This window comes from Chiloscyllium plagiosum, unplaced genomic scaffold (genome assembly GCF_037043375.1).
Source record: "Chiloscyllium plagiosum isolate Xiang-an unplaced genomic scaffold, Cpla_swu_hap1 HiC_scaffold_1, whole genome shotgun sequence".
Lineage (NCBI taxonomy): Eukaryota > Metazoa > Chordata > Chondrichthyes > Orectolobiformes > Hemiscylliidae > Chiloscyllium > Chiloscyllium plagiosum.
Genome location: NW_028270139.1, coordinates 113,316,704 through 113,340,078, shown reverse-complemented (window position 1 = coordinate 113,340,078; position 23,375 = coordinate 113,316,704). Strand labels below are relative to the sequence as shown.

The 23,375-nt window shown below is 40.0% G+C and overlaps 1 protein-coding gene across 13 annotated transcripts in view; it reads left to right on the top strand.

The window, feature by feature from the left end:
- The window catches only part of celf4 (CUGBP, Elav-like family member 4), a 1,190,565-nt gene that overhangs the window by 1,101,150 nt on the left and 66,040 nt on the right, over window positions 1-23,375 (top strand). For 7 of the 13 annotated variants that reach the window (XR_015757959.1, XR_015757956.1, XR_015757958.1 and 4 more), the window contains 3 exons: window positions 475-642; window positions 13,113-13,178; window positions 20,963-21,043. Coding sequence is in view for 9 of the 13 variants with exons in the window: in XM_087990069.1 (XP_087846195.1) it covers window positions 475-642; window positions 13,113-13,178; window positions 20,963-21,043 (315 nt within the window). In the remaining 4 variants the exon portion in view is untranslated. The remainder of the gene's footprint in view (window positions 1-474; window positions 643-13,112; window positions 13,179-20,962; window positions 21,044-23,375) is intronic. The other 6 variants (XM_087990087.1, XM_043685193.2, XM_043685094.2 and 3 more) reach the window with 3 other exon arrangements.

The window sequence follows — 23,375 nt, the reverse complement described above, 5'->3', positions numbered from 1 at the left end:
TCCCCACTATGAGAGGAAGATACCTTTAAATGGCACAATCCAATAGTTCTGTTTTGGATAAAGCAGTAAAAGCTGGGAAAGATCTGCATCTGAAAAAAAGATTCACTTGCCTTCTTTTCCTGGAAAGGAAAGAAAGGAAAGGGAATGGCATTTCCTCCCAGAACATAAGAACATCTCAACACTGAACAGCCTTAGGACATATGGAACAGCAATCTGCCAAGGAATGTGGGCAATGGGGAAATGGGCTGTAATAAGGGGAGCACTAATATACCATAGTGCTGTATGTTGGAATGTACTTATTTATGCATTTACAATAACCGGACAATTTATAGACATCATAAAGAGCTTAAGTAATGTGTTTGCACCATCTAGAATCTAGCACAGTGTTGCACAACATAAATTAACCCACAGGCTGGAGATGGCCTGTTGGATGATTACATTCGGCCCTCAATGCACTTTTTAATTATTCCGAAGGGTCAGCCCATGAGTGGTCTCCAGAGGCCAGGCAGGACGTTTCATCCGGCCCGCGATGTGCTCTTTTGTTATTCACTAGAGCCGGCTCACCAGTCCTCCCAATCGGTCAGGCGGGAGATGAAAACTCCAACCAGATGTGGCACACAGTAAGCTCCGTCTGCACGCACGGTGAGTGAATACTCTTCAAAGTGCGGTTGAGTCCTGGGCCATTTTAGACTGTTACTGCCACTGAGCACATCCAATGCCCAATCCTTAGTAGATAAACAATGGTAAATTGCAATCCCTAAAATCAAGGAAGATGGCATTACAATACACACTGACAGAGAAGTAATTAACAATCAGCATTACAGTGCAAACAAGAGGCAAATTGACTGCGAGTCCATATAATTAATCTAAAGTAATGCAATTTCACGTTTAGAAGAAACTGTGATTCTTATGATTTAAAGCCCAGCACTTGGATGAACAGTGCCTGTTTCCAAATGATTCAAATTCAAGTTATTTATAACAAACAAATAGCAATTTTATTGACTTGTGGTCTCCCTAATGGATTCACAAGGACAAGTATCTGAGCTACATGATACATTTGTCACACTATTACAGTAATATTTATCTTTTTAAATTCTAAAAATAATAATTTCTAAAGCTGCTGCTTAAAATGAGAAAGCATTTCTGTAATTCCCGTAGTTTAAAAACAAAGTGTTACAGCAAGTTTCCTTTTGCAAATCACTTCCAGAAGCTATTAGAAACCTTCTTCACTAAACACCAGTGCCAGAACACATTAAGGATATAATTGAAAAGATCTACACACCAGGGTATTTGTCCAACTGTGGTATTTTGTACTGTTCTTAGAGATATGTTCCAGGTGTTTCACATCAAAAACTGAAGGCTTTCTCTAACCTGACACTGCTTATTAGACTTGATTCTGTAAGGCAAGAAATACATTAGAAGCCTCAAAATGACCTCCATTCTTCCACTTCTTAGAATACTGTCCACTGTTCAGAATATGTCCCATTTATTGAATTGTTCCCAGTAAGCAAATACAATTGAAATAAAATTTTCTGTGAGTTAATCATACATTCATCTCTTGATGAACCTGTGGCAATGATGTCTGTTATTATATTAAATTATGACTGTTATCAAGAACAAGGGGAGTAGCGACAGGCTGATGGCCAATGATTACTGATGGCTGATGCTAGGGCAAAAGAATGGGTACAACCTGAATAGAATTCTCACACATTGTTTACATCATCATGTATACTCCTACAATAATGATTCACACAAGAAAATGATACTAATCCTGTTCCCAAATCACATGATTTTTGGAAGATTTATGCAGAGAAATACAGACAAGCAATTTAAAAAAAAGACTGATCTGGACTCTACACATACACACAGTGACTACAAAAGCAGGTCAGTGGCTAGGAATACTCTGGCAAAGAACTCCTGACTCCCCAAAGCCTGCCCACTATCACCAAGGCACAAGTCAGAAGTGTAATGCAATACTCCCCACTTGCCTGGACGAGTGCAGCCCCCAACAGCACTCAAGAAGCTTGACACCATCCAGGTCAAAACAGCCCACGTGATTGACACTGCATCCACAAGCATCCACCGACACTCAGTAGCAGCAATGTGTACTATCTACAAGATGTACTGCAGAAATTCACCCAAGTTTCCAAAACTTCCACACCCATGACCACTTCCATCTAGAAGGGCAAGGGTAGCAGATACACAGGAACACCACCCTCTGCAACTTCCCCTCCAAACCAGTCACCATCCTGACTTGGAAGTATATCTCTGTTCCTTCACTGTTAGTGGGTCAAAATGCTGGAATTCCCCTCCCTAATGTCACAGCAGATGGACTGCAGTGGTTCAAGAAGGCAGTTCACCACCACCTTCTCAAGGGCAACTAAGGATGGGCAATTACTGCTGGTCAGCCAACGACACCCACCTCCCACAAAAATGAGTTTTAGAAAATGACAGGTGATATGGGAGCTCAGATAGTAGTTCTGAGCATTTCATTGGATTCCATTTGAGAATTTATTCGAATGATAGACCAGTACAATGAGGGAGACACCATCACCAAGTCACCAAATTGCTTGCAACATTTTCTGCTTATTACTTCAACTTTCCAGCATTCATAGCCTTTCGTTTTTAGCTCCCTTTATTTTGAAATTGAACCAGCAAATTCAAATGATGTCATGTGGTCTCAGAACAAATTCTGAATAGCTTTTATGAGTGATTTAAACTCCCAGATTAGATTACAATTTTGTAATATCTCAGAGGTTTCCATTATTCTCTGTATGAACCATCTGAGCTCCTATACTACATTACTGCCTTGGAATCACTCCCAGGTATCCATTATTTTGCATTTACTGATCCCACTTGGCCTGTAATGTAGCATGCAAGTGCTGATGAACTGAAGTCATTACTCCAGTTAGAAACTCTCTTCAACAGCAGATTTCCATTGGACGAAAAGAGAATATAAAATTGAACCATTGAGCTCCTTAGCATGAAATTCTGTTAACAAGCAATACCAGGGGCTTTTGCAAAATCTACTCAAACAACCACATTAACTATACTTTATGTGTACAAGAACCCTAATTATACCATCGGGTGAATAGTTTACTTGCAAATTAAACTTAGGCTGTGGTTTGTTTTGCTCAAAGAACATCGAGCTGCTTTTTCAGTCATGGGTTAGTTGTAGCATCGCTAATGATAATGGCAATAACACTGTAACTCCAGGCCAGCATTTGTCTACATGTGAGTCTTTCCCATTAGGATATATGGGGAAAACAGTCCTATGCATCATAGTAGAAGTACTCAACTTATTGTCATTTACAAAACATTTTTTTCCCATGGGTGATAGTACATTCACTTCTTCTGAAAGTAAATAACATTCTCACAATTTTTTGTAGTTACTAGTTTCACAGACTAAACATAACATCTATAATAAAAAGGAATATAGTTCCCTTTCTCTAGTTACAATGATAGATTGTAAAACAACCTCCATCGTTCATGAAGAGCTGTATTTCCATTGTGCACAGATTGGAAATTAATGTGTCGAATTGTTAAGTTTTATTCATCTTCCCAGTCCTTCAGTGTGAAGCCACCCAATATTTTCATAGCTGAGGTCACCATGGAGATGGTTACTTTTTATTCAACCCGCTGACTGTGCCCCTGCATTGTCCTTACTGACAGAAGTCACAATTCAGAGTAAAAACGGAAGTTAGCTGTACAAAGTAGATGTTCCTGAAATCTTTCATGGGAATTCATGGAAAGGATTCTGAGGCTGCTACCTGACAGCATTAGGATGTAGTGAATTGTTTTATTAATGGTAATTGTGGGAGGTAAGATTGTAAGATTGTCATTCTTCCTGAATAGGCGGCACGGTGGCACAGTGGTTAGTACTGCTGCCTCACGGTACCAGAGACCCAGGTTCAATTCCCGCCTCGGCCAACTGTCTGTGTGGAGTTTGGACGTTCTCCCCGTGTCTGCATGGGTTTCCTCCGGGTGCTCCGGTTTCCTTCCACAGTCCAAAAATGTGCAGGTTAAGTGAATTGGCCATGCTAAATTGCCCGTAGTGTTAGGTGAAGGGGTAAATGTAGAGATCTGGGTGGGTTGCTCTTTGAAGGGTTGATGTGGACTTGTTGGGTCGAAGGGCCTGTTTCCACACTGTAAGTAATGTAATCTGAAACCCAAGTAAGCCATTGGAGCAGGATTCAGAAGGCTTGAGTGCAAAGGCTTGCTTTATTACTGATTAAAATTCAGTGCAAGTATTACTAAGTTGTCCACATCAGTAATGTGAAGGAGGGGCACTGTTTTGAGAACATTTTGTGGTATCCAGTTTACAGGCTTGGTGGACGCTTGGTCAGATGGAATGATAACTGTCCAAAATTGGCTTACTATCATGTTTAGGTTGGCACCAGCTCAAAAAGAGCACTGTCTGCTTTAGGCCATAAGCCCTTTTCATGTGTTACCCTGAGAGACAATAGAGTACATGCCTTGAAAAATTCTCAACCTGAAAATAAATCCATTGTAAAAAATGTTGCATAGAATTCCAGAGGCACATAGTTAAAAGGGGGCACAGCACGTTCATAATTAAGTTGATCTATTTAATCCAGAAAAGTATAAAGAAGGTTTCAACACCATAAGAGCTTATTCCACTTTGCTGCTTCCTCGCTACAGCATGTTGCATGTATGTAAAAGTCTTTAAAATAAGTGCCCTTAGCCTTTCAGCTTTGCAGGATATAATACTGAAATATTCATAGAAGATGCTTGAACTTATTTGTTGATTGAGCCAAGTCTGATGTCAGATCTATGCTTCAGGCTTGAGTGTCACTTAGCTTCCATTAGATAGAGTAGAATCTTGTCTCCCTCAAACTTTTTGTCATAAAATTCAGATTTCAGAGACCAACAGGCTATTGTGCAACCTGCTGTGCCATTCGTTTCACTTAATTTTGAATTATACATTGGAATCAATACAACAACATAAATATCAGTCAAATATTCCAGAGAGTGTAGCATAGCCTTGTTAGGAAAAGTGACTGCACTGATTTGGTGTCAATCCTTCGTGGACTGAAAGGATAAAGCAATTACATATCGAAAAGTCAACATTAATTCCTTTATTTTGCTCAGCTCATGTAATTAATTTGTTCCCGTTGCACTCACTTGCATCATCTCCCAGTTGATCAGAAATATAGACCTCTACCAGGGCAACTTTGCAAAATGGCTGTCAGGAGGGACATCAGAGTGAACCAGGAGGGACATCAGAGTGAACCTGGGAAATGAATATTCAAGGATACACGTGTTATCGTAAGGACAGACTGACGGGCAGAGGGGGTGGGGTGGCCTTGTTAGTAAGGGATGATATTCAGTCCCTTGCGCGGGGGGACCTAGAGTCAGGAGATGTAGAGTCAGTGTGGATAGAGCTTCGAAATACCAAGGGTAAAAAGACCCTCTTGGGAGTCATCTACAGGCCCCCAAACAGTAGTCTGGATGTCGGATGTAAGTTAAATCAGGAACTAAAATTGGCCTGTCGCAAAGATGTCACTACAGTTGTTATGGGGGATTTTAACATGCAGGTAGACTGGGAGAATCAGGATGGTATTGGGCCACAAGAAAGAGACTTTGTGGAGTGCCTCAGAGATGGATTCTTAGAGCAGCTGGTGCTGGAGCCGACCAGGGAGAAGGCAATTCTGGATCTGGTATTGTGTAACGAACCAGAATTGGTCAGAGACCTCGAAGTGAAGGAGCCATTGGGAAGTAGTGACCATAATACAATAAGCTTCAATCTGCAATTTGAGAGGGAGAGGGTACAGTCGGAAGTGACAGTACTTCTGTTGAATAAAGGGAATTATGGAGCAATGAGGGAGGAGCTGGCCAAAGTTCAATGGTGCAATACCTGAGCAGGGATGACCGTGGAGGAACAATGGCGGATATTTCTTTGTATAATGCAGAAGTTGCAGGATCAGTTCATTCCTAAACGGAAGAAAGATCCCAGGAGGAGGCATGGGCGGCCGTGGCTGACGAGGGAAGTAAAGAAACATATAAAGTTAAAAGAGAAAAAGTATAACATAGCTAAGATAAGTGGGAAAACCGAGGACTGGGAAGCTTTTAAAGAGCAACAGAGGATTACGAAGAAGGAAATACGCAGAGGAAAAATAAGGTACGAAGGTAAACTGGCCAAGAATATTAAGGAGGATAGTAAAAGCTTTTTTAGGTATGTGCAAGGCAAAAAAATGGTTAGGACAAAAATTGGGCCCTTGAAGACAGAAACAGGGGAATATATTACTAGGAACAAAGAAATGGCAGAGGAATTAAATGGGTACTTCAGATCTGTGTTCACTTGGGAAGACACAAGCAATCTCCCTGAGGTAACAGTGGCTGAAGGACCTGAACTTAAGGGAATTTATATTTGCCAGGATTTGGTGTTGGAGAAGCTGTTAGGTCTGAAGATTGATAAGTCTACGGGGCCTGATGGTCTGCATCCCAGGGTACTGAAGGAGGTGGCTCGGGAAATCGTGGATGCGTTGGTGATTATTTTCCAGAGTTCAATAGATTCGGGGTCGGTTCCTGAGGATTGGACGGTGGCTAATGTTATACCACTTTTTAAGAAAGGTGGGCGAGAGAAAGCAGGTAATTATAGACAAGTTAGTCTGACCTCAGTGGTGGGAAAGATGCTGGAGTCTATTATAAAGGATGAAATTACTGCACATCTGGATAGTAGTAACAGGATAGGACAGAGTCAGCATGGTTTTATGAAGGGGAAATCATGCTTGACTAACCTTCTTGAATTTTTTGAGGATATAACTATGAAGTTGGACGAGGGAAATCCAGTAGATGTAGTGTACCTGGACTTTCAGAAAGCTTTTGATAAAGTCCCACACAGGAGGTTAGTGAGTAAAATTAGGGTGCATGGTATTGGGGGCAAAGTACTAGATTGGATTGAAAATTGGTTGGCTAATAGGAAACAAAGGGTAGTGATAAACGGCTCCATTTCGGAATGGCAGGCAGTGACCAGTGGGGTACCGCAGGGATCCGTGCTGGGACCACAGCTTTTTACAATATATGTTAATGATATAGAAGATGGTATCAGCAATAACATTAGCAAATTTGCTGATGATACAAAGCTGGGTGGCAGGGTGAAAAGTGATGAGGATGTTAGGAGATTACAGGGTGACCTGGACAAGTTAGGTGAGTGGGCAGATGCATGGCAGATGCAGTTTAATGTGGATAAATGTATGGTTATCCACTTTGGTAGCAAGAACAGGAAGGCAGACTACTACCTCAATGGAATCAATTTATGTAAAGGGGCAGTACAGAGAGATCTGGGTGTTCTTGTACACCAGTCAATGAAGGCAAGCATGCAGGTACAGCAGGTAGTGAAGAAGGCTAATAGCATGCTGGCCTTCATAACAAGAGGAATTGAGTACAGAAGCAAAGAGGTGCTTCTGCAGCTGTATAGTGCCCTGGTGAGACCACACCTGGAGTACTGTGTGCAGTTCTGGTCTCCAAATTTGAGAAAAGACATTCTGGCTATTGAGGGAGTGCAGCGTAGGTTCACGAGGTTAATTCCTGGAATGGCAGGATTACCATTCACTGAAAGACTGAAGCGACTGGGCTTGTATACCCTTGAGTTTCGAAGATTGAGAGGGGATCTGATTGAGACGTATAAGATTATGAAAGGATTGGACACCCTGGCAGTAGGAAACATATTTCCACTGATGGGTGAGTGCCGAACCAGAGGACACAGCCTAAAAATACGTGGTAGACCATTTAGGACAGAGCTCAGGAGAAACTTCTTCACCCAGAGAGTGGTGGCTGTGTGGAATGCTCTGCCACAGGGGGCAGTGGAGGCCCACTCTCTGGATTCATTTAAGAAGGAGTTGGATAGAGCTCTCAAAGATAGTGGAATCAAGGGTTATGGAGATAAGGCAGGAACAGGATACTGATTAGGAATGATCAGCCATGATTATATTGAATGGCGGTGCAGGCTCGAAGGGCTGAATGGCCTACTCCTGCACCTATTGTCTATTGTCTATTGTCTATTTGCCTGAATTTCCAGAAAGCTGTTTACTTTTTCTCTGTTTGACTCCTCCCTGGCATAGCAGACAATAGTTTTGGTATTTTAGATTAAAATGTTAGACAGCACAAAGACATTGAAGGTAATTCAAAGATAAGTTGGTAAGTGTACTGCTCAATGTGATTTTTGAACTACACAGACCAGAAACCTACAGGTTGAACTGACAACCTGCGCTCAATTTGCTTGTCTAGATAAGTAGCAGTCAGTGCACTGTAACTGGCCTCAGTTTCCCTGGTCTACTGGGGGATAAATAACATTGTTTTTCTGCTCCTGGTTGCCATCTGGTGGTCCTAGTTGGAAAGTGCAGATGCTTGCAATCTTGGCATTAGTACATGAATTGGCAGTATGGCATTCTTTACCCAGCCTCATGAAGACTAGTCACTTGGGTGAGGTACGGGTAGCAGATCAGCCTCTCTTGAATAAGAGAAAAATGAGAGGAAAGCAAGAAAAATGGTTTAAAATCTGAAATTGGGTACAGATGAGTGAAATAGTAAAGAGCTAGTACAATGCATTCTTCTTCCATGCATTGTTGAGTTTAACCAAAATATTGCCAATTTGAAGTACTCAAAGAGTTAAATATGTCAGCTTGGTTAATGATGTTCTGTGCAATGCCTATGTTCTGTAACAGTTTTACTTAAACCGGATTCACACTGTCTAATTAACACATTGAGCTGCATTGTCTTTAATTATAAATGTGGTTCTTGAATAATCCATCTTCATATGCAAGAGTGATATTAGTAAGAAGAATGTTTTCTTCTGTGTATTTTTTTCTGCCTTTCTCATTAATTACTTTAATTTGCTATTACTGCCATCAAGAATGCAGATTAGCAAAGTGTTCTCGAGGCAGACACTGCAACTGAGAGCAGGTAAAGTAGGTTTGGGAAGTTCCTGTCATTTTAGAATAAAATGAGGATAAATTTGAGTTCTCAGAAGATAGGAATGGCTATTTTTGTTTCTGTCCCACATTGTTTTCAGCATCAGGAAGCGGTTTTGAAAATCTGAAACACCTCACTACCAAAAAGCTGCTTTTGGGCCCTTGTGGCACATTGGTAGTGTCCCTACCTCTGGGTCAGAAGGTCCGAGTTCAAGATCTACCTGCTCTAGAAGTATGACCTAACATATTTGAACAGGTTGATTGTTTTAAGAATGCTGCTGAGATTTAAGCCAGTTGCCAAATTCAAACCAAGTTTATCTGATTTTTGTTGATTGTTCTGGTGGTACAGAATCAATGCAAATTCATTAAAGCTAAGTTAAGAATTCAAGTCATTTTTGCCTTTATTTTTTCATGGGATATGATCACTGTTACCCGAGCCTAACTGGCCTTAAACTGAACAGTTTGCTAGGCCATTTCAGACTCAGCCACATTTGTGGGTCAGGACTCACACATTGGCCAGAACAGGTAAGGATGGTCGATACCTTTCCTTGAAGGAGATCAGTGAACCCAGTATTTTATCAATGAGAGTTTCAGGCTTGCCAATACTGAAACCAGCTTTCAATTTCAGATTGGTTAACTGAATTTGAATTCCATCAACTGCCATAGGGAGATTTAAACCTTTGCCCCAAGAGCAGTGATTACCAATCACTGACACCATCACTACAACCTCATCTCCCTGGGATTTAGTTGAAAGGCAGAACTCAGTCTCAGGACTAAATGGCCACCTCCTGTCAGACAAAAATGGAAAGATCCATTCAAATAGTGCTCAATTTTGGTTACCAGTACTCCTGCCAAAAATGGTAGGAGTTTAGTTATTCAAATAAATCAGAGTCCTAAGATTATTTTTGAAGTATGGATGACCCTCATTCAGGTGATCTAAATCATGATTAATGAATGTTCCATACCAGGACATGGTCAGTTAGAATTTAGACATTTGTTTGTAATGTCATGTCCAATTAGATCCCAAATTGGTCCAAATCAAACCCATGTAGTTATTCCTTCAATAAAGCTGGCTATATCCACCTTCATAGTATTCTCAATTCACCCCTATCCCCTCTCGTCTGCTGAAGCTGTAAGCAAGCCTTGGATACCTCCTAGATTTGACTATTGCAGCGATTTCTGAGGTGGCCTTCCTTCTTACATCCGACATAGACTTGAGTTAGTTCAGGCCTCTGTCACCATGTCCAGAGTTACACCAAACAGCATGCCCAATTATCCCTTTGCTCAGTATTCCACACTGGCCCTAGCCTGACAATAGCTCAATTTTAAAGGTCTCTACCTCGTGTTCTTTAATCTTGCTAAAGCTTCGCACACTATATTTGCAACCTCCATCATCCTCATAGCTCTTCAAAATGGTTGCACCCTCCGATGCTGGTCTCTTGTTCATTGTTTGTTTCATCAGTCACAACCACCAATTCAACAATTGGTGGTTGTGATTCCAGCTGCCTTGACACAAAGATAACAATTGCCCCCTCAATGTTTCTGCCCCATTATGTCATACTTTATGTTGCTCCTTAAAATTATCACATTGTGTATTTTTTTAAGGTGCTTCCTAATGTCACCTTATATGACACAGTGTCAGTTTGTTTGATAATGCTTCCTACAAAATGCAATGAGATATTTTGTTCATTAAAGGTTTTCTGTTGGTCTTGCCCATCGGTCCTATCTGACCATGAGACAAGGAACGGGAGTAGGCCTTTCAATCCCACAAGACTGGTCCAACATTCAGTAGGGTCATGGCTGATTCAATATTCCTCAATTCCACTTTCCTGTTTAATTCCATAACCCTTGCTTCCTCGACTGATCAAGAATGTATCTAACTCAGCCTTAAATATAGACAAGAACTCTGTCCCCACAGCTCTCTGCGGCAAGGAATTCCATAGACTTAGAACCCTCTGAGGGAAGAAATTCATCCTCATCTCAGTCTGAAATTGGTGCCCCTTTATTCTGAGACTATGTCCTCCAGTCCTAGATTCTCCCATAAGAGCAAACATCTTCTCAGCATTAAATATGTCAATCCTCTTAAGAATCCTATATATTTCAATAAGATCACCTCTCATTCTTCGAAACTCAAGGGAGTAGAGTTGCAACCTGTTTAACCTTTGCTTATAAGACAATCCCTCCACACCAGGGATCATCCTAGTAAACCATCTCTGAACTGCTTCCAGTGAAATGTTATCTTTCCTTAAGTAACAAATTCCACAATTCGCGCGCGTGTGTGTAGTTGGGAGAGAGTGCAGAAGGAAGTGAGCATACAGTTAGGATGATAGAAAAGTGAGTATATATAGAAGAGAGGAAGAATGGGACAGAGAGTATGAGTGAAAAGGGCCAGAGGGAGAGTGCATGAGTGTGATGATTGGGAAAGACAGAGTGAGTGTATATGTGTCGGCGGGTCAGATGGAGGGCAAGTGTGAGCATTGGAGTGTGTATGGCTGGGAAGGAATGATGGAGAGTATGTGTGGATGGGCAAATGAAAAGGAGAGTGCAAGTGTGTCTGTTAGGGTGGAAGGGAGGGAAGGAGAGCATGAGAATATATAATGGGGAAGGAAGGATGGAGAGTCAATGTGTGTGGGTGAGGTGGAGGTAGGTGCTTATGAGATTGTGTGCTTATGAATGTGGATGAGGAAGAAAGTATGTAATCCTTGTGAGTGAAGCAGATACGTGCCCAAAAATTTTATTTGTTGGTTCAGCCCTTTGGGTTTTTTAAATGGCTATTTTTTATTGCTTTGGAATTTTGTTTTTTTTTAAACACACATCTATTGTTATATCAAACTGTACTTTTCTGAAATTTTTACACTGTCCCCATGTGAGAGAAAAATTGAAGTATTACTACCCCCATGGAAAAAACATTGGACAACACTAGTCTATATAAGTGGAACTTGATTTTGTTGATATGCATCCATTGTGTGTGATAGGCCTTTATCCATATAACCCCTCTGATGTCTGCTGCCACCCCACCTAACTCTACCTTTACCCAGGAGTAAATTGTGACAAACTGTGATTAAAAGCCAAGGAGATGAAAGATATACCAAACAGTCAAAAGATGTGAGATGTTTGTGACTGGAGTTTTGTTTTGTGAGTTGATAGGAATTCACGTTTTACTGATGCCACATGATATATGGTATAATAATGGCTTTCAATGCAGACTAATCAATTCAGTGGACAAACAAATGTATGAGGTGCATTCAAACTGGTCGGTCCCTGGATCCACACAAACCACGGACCCCATTGTCTGGGGAACAGGGACAGTTACTCAGTTACGTGTCTCAGAGGCCAGTGTAGTCAGTATATTCAACAGAAGATTGCTTAACAGCTGCTTCCCCCAACAGGAGTGAAGCTTATCCTGGAGGTCCAAGGCCAAAGAAGTGCCACAAACCTTTGCAGATCTAGAGATACATTTGGTTTCTACTTAAATGCAGTCATGTTACCATCAGAGCCACATGAACGTAAATAAGAGGGACCCTGAGATCAGCCACCTCGCCCCTTAGGTTAAATTTTCCAGCAGCTTTGGGTGTGTAGATAATTTAGTGCCTGTCTCTGAGTGAGCAACTAGGACAGTAACGGCCTGCTGTGGCCACCATTCCAATAGACATTATTTTCAGGGCAATTGGGTTAGCTAGATGTTTGGCACACGCACAGAATCCCATCATTGTTTCAAATTTCAGTAACTGCTATTTTCACATCCGTAGAACCCAATAATCTGGAGATGGAGTCTGTTCTGACTTGAGCAGACTGAAAATGCTTTGAGAGAAAGCCTCACACCTCTTCAGTTTACCACTAAATGATATGCAAACCTGGAATAAAAAGTCCTTATGTTGTCCTTTGAACTCACTTTGATTCTATAAAGATATCCAACCCTCTTTTAACTGTTTAGAAAGCAGCAATTTTCTATTTCTGTCTGAGAATGGTCACTGCAGCAGAATCCTTCTGAATCACGTAAGTTCGAGAGAAAACCACCCAGATTTTATTTTCCCAATTTGAGCTCCCTTCAGAACATAAAGTTTGATATAAGATTCAATAATCTTTTTTAATCTTGTGTTGATAACTACATTGCAGTCATCAGTCATGCGGATCTTACCGAGCTATGGAATATTAATATATTTCCTCTTTCTGTTTTGACAGCACAAAGTCCAACTGCAGCTGATCCCTTGCAGCAAGCATACGCTGGAGTGCAGCAATACGCAGGTCGTTAGTATTAACACTTTGTCTAGCTCTACTTTGAGTCATTTTTAAAACGTTCAGTCTTATCAGGAAGTTTCGAAATGTTAACTTTAATGGAAATACTTTGTTTGTTTGTCTGTTGAAATTTGCCTAGTTATTCAACTTCCGAAATGATTTTAAGGCTGACATGTTGCATTGAATGCAAGTTTTCTTTATGCTCAGAAAGGCATATGCCAGATGTATGTGAAACTAAAATGAAAATTATTTATACAATGCAAACTTGACAGGAATCACTTCTTAGAAAATCCTATGTTGATGATACAGTAGAATAGGATTCTGAACAGGAGTAACTCTGAATGTTCAATCCAGATTAGCTAGCTCTGTCTGAGCCCCCATTGTTATCCAACAAAGAATCATTCACCCAGGTCTAAGGTTTGGTTTAGTGAGTGAGTTCAGGAATACCAGACGATAGAATTTCCTACAGTTTAGCATTATTGCACAGGAATGACAGAAAAAGAGCTTACTCTGGCACATGTAATTTCCATTCTCAGATGTAAATTTATGAACCAATGTTGACTCTGGTCGATAGTATAGTCCTGTCACCTCATATTCTGAACTAAATAAAACAGGAGGTGTGCCAGTCTGCATAGTAATAGACATTTGTTAGAAAGTGAAGTATAAATAAGACTTTTAAAGAATATTATATATGTCCATACTTATTCTATTAACTGAAATATATAACAGAACTAAAGTAATGAAATATTACCTATTGTATGTCAGTATTTTATGACCAATTTCATACATTTTGTGTACTAGCCATGGCTAGTTGGTAACAATCTTATGTCTGTTAGATTTTGTGGGGTTGAAGCTGAAAATGTGTTGCTGGAAAAGCGCAGCAGGTCAGGCAGCATCCAAGGAACAGGAGAATCGACGTTTCGGGCATAAGCCCTTCTTTGCCCGAAACGTCAATTCTCTTGTTCCTTGGATGCTGCCTGACTTGCTGCGCTTTTCCAGCAACACATTTTCAGCTCTGATCTCCAGCATCTGCAGTCCTCACTTTCTCCTTTGTGGTGTTGAACCCTAGTCCAGTACTAGAGTGCAAAGGTCAAGGCTGACAATTCAGTGTCATATTGTGGTAGTGCTGCACTGTCAGATCGCAATTTTCAGATGAGCAATTAAACTGCAAAGCTGATTTCCTTCCCAGGTAGATGTAAAACATCCCATCACACTAGTTCAAAGAAGACACAAGAGGTATCCCTGTATACTGGCCAATATTTATTCTGTATCCATATCACAAAAACACATTAACTGATCATTACTATTTGCTGTATGCAAATTATATAATTCAATAATACAGTACATCACAGGACCAGGACCTTCAGCCCTCCAAGTTTGCACCAATTCCTATTCCTTATTTAGACCTGCTATTTATTGCCCGTGCATGGTATCTATCCCTCTGTTTGCCTCCTCTTCATATGTCTATCAAGATACACCATAAACATTGCTAACATGTCTGCTTCCACCCCCACCTCCACTGACAGTGCATTCCAGGCACCCACAATGGTCTGGAAAATTTTCCCTGCACTTCTCCCTAAAATTTCCCCCCCCTCTCACCTTGAACCTGGGCCCTCTTGTAGTTGACTATTCCACCTTGGGAAAGAGCCTATGACTATCTACCCTATCCATGCCTCTCATAATTTTGTAGACCTCTATCAGGTCTCCCCCTCAGTCTCTGACTTTCCAGTGAAAATAATCTGACTTTATCCAACCTGTCCTTGTAACTAAAACTCTCCAAACCAGGCAACATTCTGATAAACCTTCTCTGCACCCTCTCCAAAGCATCCACATCCTTTTGGTAGTGTGGCGATCAGAAGTGCATGCAATATTCCAAATGTGGCCTAACCGAAAGTGTGCTGCATGTCAATGTAGAATCAACCCTCAAACAGCTGTTTCCAATCCACATTCTCCAATTCATGCTTAACTCAATCATAATTGGCCTTCCCCAATTTAACACTTTTATCTGAGGTCTACTCTCATCCTTATCCATAAGTATCTGAACACATACGGCATTATGATCTCTATTCCCAAAACACTCTCCCAATGAAACTTCGATCACCTGTCAGCTGGGTCATTTCCCAATACCAGGCTCAGTATGCCCGACTTTGACAAAGGGTCAGTTAGACTCGAAACGTCAGCTCTTTTCTCTCCTTACAGATGCTGCCAGACCTGCTGAGATTTTCCAGCATTTTCTCCTTTGGTTTCAAAAAACTCTCCTGGTCACACCGAACAAATTGCTCCCTATCCAAAGCCAGTCCCAGTCAATATGGGCAAGTTAAATTCATCAGCATTCTCACAACAGCCCTGTTATTTTCACATCTCTCCAGAATCATATTGGCTGCCCATGTTTTCAATATTACAGCAATAACAACAGTTCAAAATACTGCATTGACTGTTTTAGGGTAGTCTGAGGTCATGAAAGTTGTATTATGTATGAAAGTATTTCCTTTTTGTAGCATTTACGCTACTTCCTGCTCTCTACTGCCAGAGTTATAGCACAGGTAACCCTGCAGAATTCCTGTATTTATTCTTATCTGTCATTTAAACAGCTTCATGTCAATGACACTGATATTAGCAGACCATCATTTTGAAATTAATATATAGCAGGCTAAATTTTATATGCATTACCTAAATGCATAGTACTAGATCTCAAAATAATTGGCTATACTACTAACATGCGATTGGCATGATGTCAATACAACTTTATTTTTTTCATCAAAATTATAGAGTAGCTTAAAGTAATTTATGGTGCCAGAAACAACTATAGGGAAGGAGATAGTTTTGAGGGATAAAGGAAAGCGCACTTTACCTCAGAGTTATTTGACTGACAGCTGAAATGTCTAATAGGTATCTTTTAGTTCATGCAATTGGTTTTTTGGACATAAAGAGAGCTCCAAAGAATTGAAGCAAGAAATAGGAAGTTATTTCTTTCTTGATGTCTTTCATGTGGTTTGATATCACACTTGTAATGTGCAAATAGTTTTGTTTTGTCATCTGACCTTTCAAGTATCAAATTGCTACTGTCCTGTATTTATTGCAATATATTTCCAAATGAGGAAAATGTTTCACAAACTCACTTTGGCAATAATTTAATCATTGCATGCATTCTGCATTGATTCAATTTTAATTGCTTTCCAGATTGGAGTGATAATAGTCTTAGTTATCTGCCCTAAGAACAATTATATTAGTGAAGTTATACCGCAGTCATTTTTCATTGCAATACAAGATTTACACCAGACATTAGGTGCACTTCAGAAGCACCTCATAGTATGTTTAGAACTCTCTGGTACACTGTCTTGAGGATCTGTGCAGCAAATTGTTGCAATGTCAAGAATATCAGAGTTTCTTCATATTGTTTTACAAAAAGGAATGGTACCAAAGCATTTCATCAAAAGTAATTATATTCTGAACAGAGAATTGTAGGGAATGACAGGTGTCTGTGAGATCGATTCAATTTTCAGAAATGTGTAAGATGCAGTACATTTCTTTCCATTTTGTACGATAGCATCTCTTTGGTGTCCAGTAATGATAAGGGCCACTAGAGGGAGAGAGATGGGTTCTGAGATTCTACACCATTCACCTGATCTACAGCCAAGCAGATCATTAGGGGGTCTGCTATCAACATGCTGTTCGGACAGTCAGGCAATTGAATACTACAAAGTAGGCGAGAGTAACAGATCTGTATCCAAGAAGTGTTAAACTAAAACTGAATCTCCTTTAACAATTTAGAGTCAGTCTCTTCCCAGGCAGGAAATCATGTTGCTAGTGAATTTCTCATCACTCTATGATACCAAAAACAGAGATCAAACAGATTCTTTGCAGAAATAACATTGATTTGTTTTTACTCTGTTTCTACCACAAGTTACTACTTTGATTTATTATTGGTAAGAGTAAAGGGGCAAACATCAGTCCCAAATAATTACTGCCCCAGAGGCATCTCCATTCAAACTTAAAATGTGCGAAGCTTGAAGTTAGTCTAGAAATTACTAAACATTATTTGTTCAGTTTCACTGCAGAACAAATCAACAGGGCAAATAAAATCTTATTCAGGATAAACTCACTGAGCAAGCACTAAATTAAATGGCACACTTCAGAAGAATTATGTGATGGTTGTCCAGGAATGCTTATTACATAAATTACAATACAGAGAGCAGAAATAGGTAGGATTTAATAACATATATAAATGCCATGAATATACATATAAATGAAAGGAACGATGTGTTAACTCTTTACACGAGCACATTATCAGATTGTAGGGAATTTAAAGTAAACTCAGCCATTTAGCTGCAGCAGGACTGGACCTGTGTTTTCAAAGCAGCAGTATAGACCTCTCTGAGTTCAATCTCATTATCACTAAACCACTATCTTCCCTTTAAGTTTCTTTGGACCTCTGCTGTTTCTGACTAATAAAAAAAACTTGGTTTATCCTTATAGTTCTGAGGTGGATGACTTCACAATTGCCTGCTTTGAAATCCATTTGTCACAGATTAACCCATTTCTTTCAATACCTCTTTGAAATGTTATGCTTCCTTATGGTACTCACGCATCATTTTAGTGAAACGCAGTTGTTGTTTTAAATAGCACCGGAAGGGACCAGCAAAAGCTTAATGAAAAGACCGTGAGGTCATGATGAACCTTGAATATAGAGGACAAAGAAGAGAAGTTAGTGGCAGACCATAATAGAAAATACACTTTTGGAACAAGAATAAAAGGAAATAATTCATGTACTCCATGGGTTTTGTTTTAAGGCTGGTAATAAGTTCTCTTGTTCTCACAATAAGCCAAGCTTAGCCATGACACAAAGGTAGGGAGTCTCATGTGGAATGTTGATGTATTGGTAATGGGTTAGTTATCCAGAGGTTAAGGGGAATACCCTGACAACATAAGCCGTTGTGTTGTTAGTGAGATTAAAGTTTTGCTAATAACTCTGAAAGTGCAAGCCATTCTTTGTAATGGTAACCATGGAATTATTATTGATTGTTGTAAAAACCCATCTGGTTTGCTAAGGTCCCCATTATGGAAGGAAACCTGCTATCTGGACATGTTCTGCCTACACGTGGCTCCCCAATATCCTCAACAGCATGGTAGATTGACCTCTGAAATGACTATGCAAGTTATACTAAACTGATGCAACAGCTTGAGGGCAATTAGAACCTTGTGACTGATGGGGTGATGCCACACCCCATCAAAAAGTATTGCTGGTTCATTTTAAATGATTTTCTCTGTAGTCCCCCATTGCATTCCTGTTTTATAGGAACACTATCGGTGCCTTCTGTGTCTGGAGTAGCCTTGTTAAGAGGATTACTGGATTTAATGGAGAAAGGAGCGAATTGTAGCCACAATATCTGAAGAAAGGAGATTGTCCTGCCCCGAGGAGGATCTGTAAACTTTTCCCCTTAGTAATTCAAATCAGCATTGAATATAGAACATAGAACATAGAAAAGTACAGCACAGAACAGGCTCTTTGGCCCACAATGTTGTGTCGAGGTTTAATCCTAATGTAAAATAGAGTAACTTAACCTACGCACCCCTCAACTCACTGCTATCCATGAGCATGTTCATTAGTCACTTAAATATCCCTAATGACTCTGCTTCCATCACCACAGTTGGCATTCTATGCATTCACAACTCTCTGTGTGAAGAACCTACCTCTGACGTCTCCTTTATACCTTCCTCCTAATATCTTCAAACTATAACTCCTCATACCAGTCAATCCTGCCCTGGGGAAAAGTCTCTGGCTATTGACTATTGAAAGCCAAAACACCATATGCTTTCTTAACAACCCTAGCACTTGGGTGGCAACTTTGAGCGATCTATGTACTTGCACACCCAGATCCCTCCACACTGCCAAGAGTCCTGCTTTTAATCCTATACTCAGCATTCGAGTTCAACCTTCCAAAATGCATCACTTCGCATTTATCCAGGTTGAACTCCATCTGCCATTTCTCAGCCCAGCTCTGCATCCTGTCTATGTCGCGCTGCAGCCTGCAGTAGCCCTCTATACTATCGACGACACTTCCAACCTTTGTGTCATCTGCAAATTTACTAACCCACCCCTCAACCTCCTCATCCAAGTCATTTATAAAAACTACAAAGAGCAGAGGCCCAAGAACAGAGCCCTGCGGGACCCCACTCAACACTGACCTCCAGGCAGAATACTTTCCATCTACAACCACTCTCTGCCTTCTGTCAGCCAGCCAATTCTGAACCCAGATAGCCAAATCTCCCTGTATCCCATACTTCCTGACTTTATGAATGAGCCTACCATGGGGAACCCTATCAAATGCCTATCAAAGTCCATATACACCACATCAACTGTTCGACCGTCGTCGATCTGACTTTACACCTCAAAGAACTCAATAAGATTTGTGAGGCATGACATGCCCCTCACAAAGCCATGCTGACTGCCTTTAATCACACTTATGCTTTGCTAAATAGTCACAAATCCTATCCCTCAGAATTCTTTCCAAAAGTTTGCTGACCACAGACAATTCATACAAATCTTATGCTGACTAAAGTAAACACAATACAACAGGTAGTATCAAACTGACCACCAATTATTCGACTTTTGATTTTGAGTCATAGAGTTGTACAGCACGGAAACAAACCCTCCTGTCCAACTTGTCAATGCCAACCAGATATCCTAGATAGTTCCATTTGCCAGCATTTGGCCCATATCCCTCTAAACCCTTCCTATTCATGTACTCATCCAGCTGCCTTTTAAATGGTGTATTCACTGCTGGGTCAGACAACACTGTAGGCTTCTTTCTCCATTTGGTCCCATGTGGTCACTGCCACTGCCTTTGTCTGCCTTTCTTTTTTTTTGAAGTACCATTGTTTTGATCTTTTTATTCCCAAAGTTCCAAAACAATGCAACAGCTTGTAAAACAGTAATTACTACTCCTGGAATTCAAGGAAATCAGTTCCAACTCTGATAATAGCTCAAAAAAGGAGCAGCTCGTACAGCCACAACATTTTCCCATCCCCATCTTGGATTACCCAGAATCCAGTGTGTCAGAAATTCAAGTCCAGATTGTGACAAATCGCCCATTTTACACTTACTTAACAAAAGTTAAAGTTATCTCCAGAAATTCAATGGGAAGAGAGAGCTAGACATTTCCCAAGATAATTGGAAAGGGTTACATATTAGCTATAGCCTTTTACAACAAATATAATGTTAGCGCCCTGACCTTTAATGATTGTAACTTTTTCACATAATGCAGTATTGTCATATTTAAATGTCACTGTCCATTGCCATTTGTTTTGCATTGATTTCCATTATCTTTGTGAAAAATTTGCAACATTGGCCAAATATAGATGAAATTTTAATGAGGTAGGTTTGGGATTGTATTCGCAAGGGAGTAATTGCTTGCCAGAGGCCAATGTTTGTGTTTTGGAGATTTATCAAGATCTTGCCTTGTAGTTATTAACCTGACACAGCTGTCCAATATTTTGGCTGGAGAGGTTGAATAACTTCCATTTTGATGCTAAAATGAGAGAAACCAGTTCCATCCTCACTCACTATAACCTTTGGACATATTACCTGCATTGTTTATCATTCCTTCCTTAGGGCGTTAGGTTATGTGCTCCAGATAACAGTTCCAAGATTTTTAAGAAAAGGAGGAGAGAATATTTATTGGTAAAATTTACATTAGCGATTAAAAAGAGTTATAATTTTTGTCAACACAGTTTGCACTAAATTACAAGTTAAACTGTACAATACACTGATCTGGGATATCATCTCTGCATTCTAGCTGCCTATCCTGCTGCCTATGGCCAGATTAGTCAAGCCTTTCCACAGCCACCTCCAATGATACCCCAGCAACAGAGAGAAGGTAAGTTATTCACTATATTCATAACATCGATAGATTACCAGGGCAGACTATATATGGATTCAAGCTATATAGAATTTGTTCAGTCATCATCACAATTCATGAAAAAGTAAATGGTCTTTGAAATACTAAGTGGAGCAAATGTTATCATTTTTGACTGTTGGCTCAATTGGGTATGATTATGCAACAATGTAAATCCCAGAGAGTGCACCATTTCATTTGGCCAATGGTTTCCACATCCAATGAACATATAAAACAAAACAAAAACACAGTTTAAGAGAGAACATAGACATCTCTGTACTAGAAAGAAGGAATTTGTGAAATAGCTAAAGAGGCAACACTCCACATCAAATATAGGACACATTTGAAGGTACATCCCAAGCCTATGTCAGCCAGAATGGCAATTGAACTCATGCTGTTGTCATTATTTTCAATCACATGTTCAAATAATGTTGTCTTTAGTTTCTACCTGAACCACTGAAACAGTCAGATATAATTTATGGTCTTATCAGCAACATCAATATAATACTTAACAATAAAAGTAATTCTAGTCATAATGAAATCTAATAATCTAATGCTGTATTGGTTTGTCAAGCTAATTTTTAAGCCGTGTTAGAGTCAACAACTTTCTCTGACTCAACATTTAGGCACCGAACTGAGTCAAGTTGGATCTAAGAACATTATTCAGACCAGCTGTACATTGTGTTACCTGGTGAATCATAGACAAAGGAAAATGCAGCCCTTGGTGCTACAATAGGATGTATCATAATTTAACTTGAATGCTTTTCTCAGTAAGGTTATGGAATAGCAATCTGCATCAGGAACTTTGACTGATGTGACAAATTGCCAATCTAACTGAGTTGGAGAAAGTGAGGACTGCAGATGCTGGAGATCAGTGTCAAAAAGTGTGGCTCTGGAAAAGTACAGCAAGTCAGGCAGCATCTGAGGAGCAGGAGAATCGACGTTTTGGACATAAGCCCTTCGTCAGGAAAGTAGGGGTGGGCCCAAGGGGGCTGAGAGATAAATAGGAGGGGGGTGGGGCTGGTGGGAAGGAAGTCATGAAAGCGATAGGTAGATGAAGTTGGGGGGTGATTGTGATAGGTCAGAGGGGCGGTGGGAGCAGATAGGCGGGAAGAAAGACGGACATGTAGGACAGCTCAAGAGGATGGTGCCAAGTTGGGGGGTTGGATCTGGAAGAAGATGAAGAAGGGGAGATTAGGAAACTGGTGAAATTGACATTGATTCCATGTGGTTGGAGGGTCAAAGGCAGAAGTTTATTTAACTAAGAAAAAAACTTGTGATCAAATGTGTCACCGTCTGGTCTGTACCAGTTCCACACTTGATAAGTGCATTTAATATTGAGCTATTAGTTAGGTTCCCTCAGTTAGTAAGTTAGAAAACAGATTAGAAACTTTTGGAAAAATGGAGAAAATTAGTCAGCATCTGTTCTGAAGATAGCCATGAAGATGTATTTGCACCTGAAGTATTAACTGATCTGTTTACTTGACAATGCTTCAGGGTGTAACCAGCATATTTAGCATTGTCTCACTACTTTTGATAGCCTAAGAAAGACTAACATTGAGTAATCTCTACTTATAAGCATTAGTGACAATCTCTATTCTTGCTACTGTAACACCTTACAGTACATTTTAATTGCATTATTTTGACTAACTTTGGCAGCTTTAGTCCTTACAATGTCAAGAAGGTTGAGCTGAATGAATGTGGTATATCCAAACTGTAACTTCTCGTCTCCTTTAAAGTTTACACATCCAGAGCAGAACACAATGTCATCTTGCACTGCAACTCAACTATATTTTATATATTACAACATTTGAAAAGTATTTCATTGGCTGTGAAGTATTTTGTGACATCCTAAGGTCATGAAAAGTATTATATAAATGCATTTACTTATTTCAGTGAAAAATCTTCAAGGCAAATATCTGCGTATTTTATGACTGAGATTTTCTAAAGTGCATCCTGAAACAATTTTGCTGAAAATGGTGAATCCTGTCCAATAAGTTAGTATGCTACAAAATGTAATAAACACACAAAGGCTGAAGTAGAAACCTAGTGGGTGACATTGAAGATATTTGCAGACACTTACATATATTTTCACACCTTTGTTTGCAAAGAGATGTCACAGAGGCCTCTACCCTCTGTGTAAAGCTGTATTAGCATTAGCAATTCATGCTTAGCAAGTACAATAACATATTAGCCAGGGGAATACTGGTTAGCAAATATTCATTAGGACTCAATTTACTATTAAAATAGAGAAATACTATGCTCCCATCATTGAAATGAAGCCAAGTCTAATGCATTTTAATGAAGTGGAAAT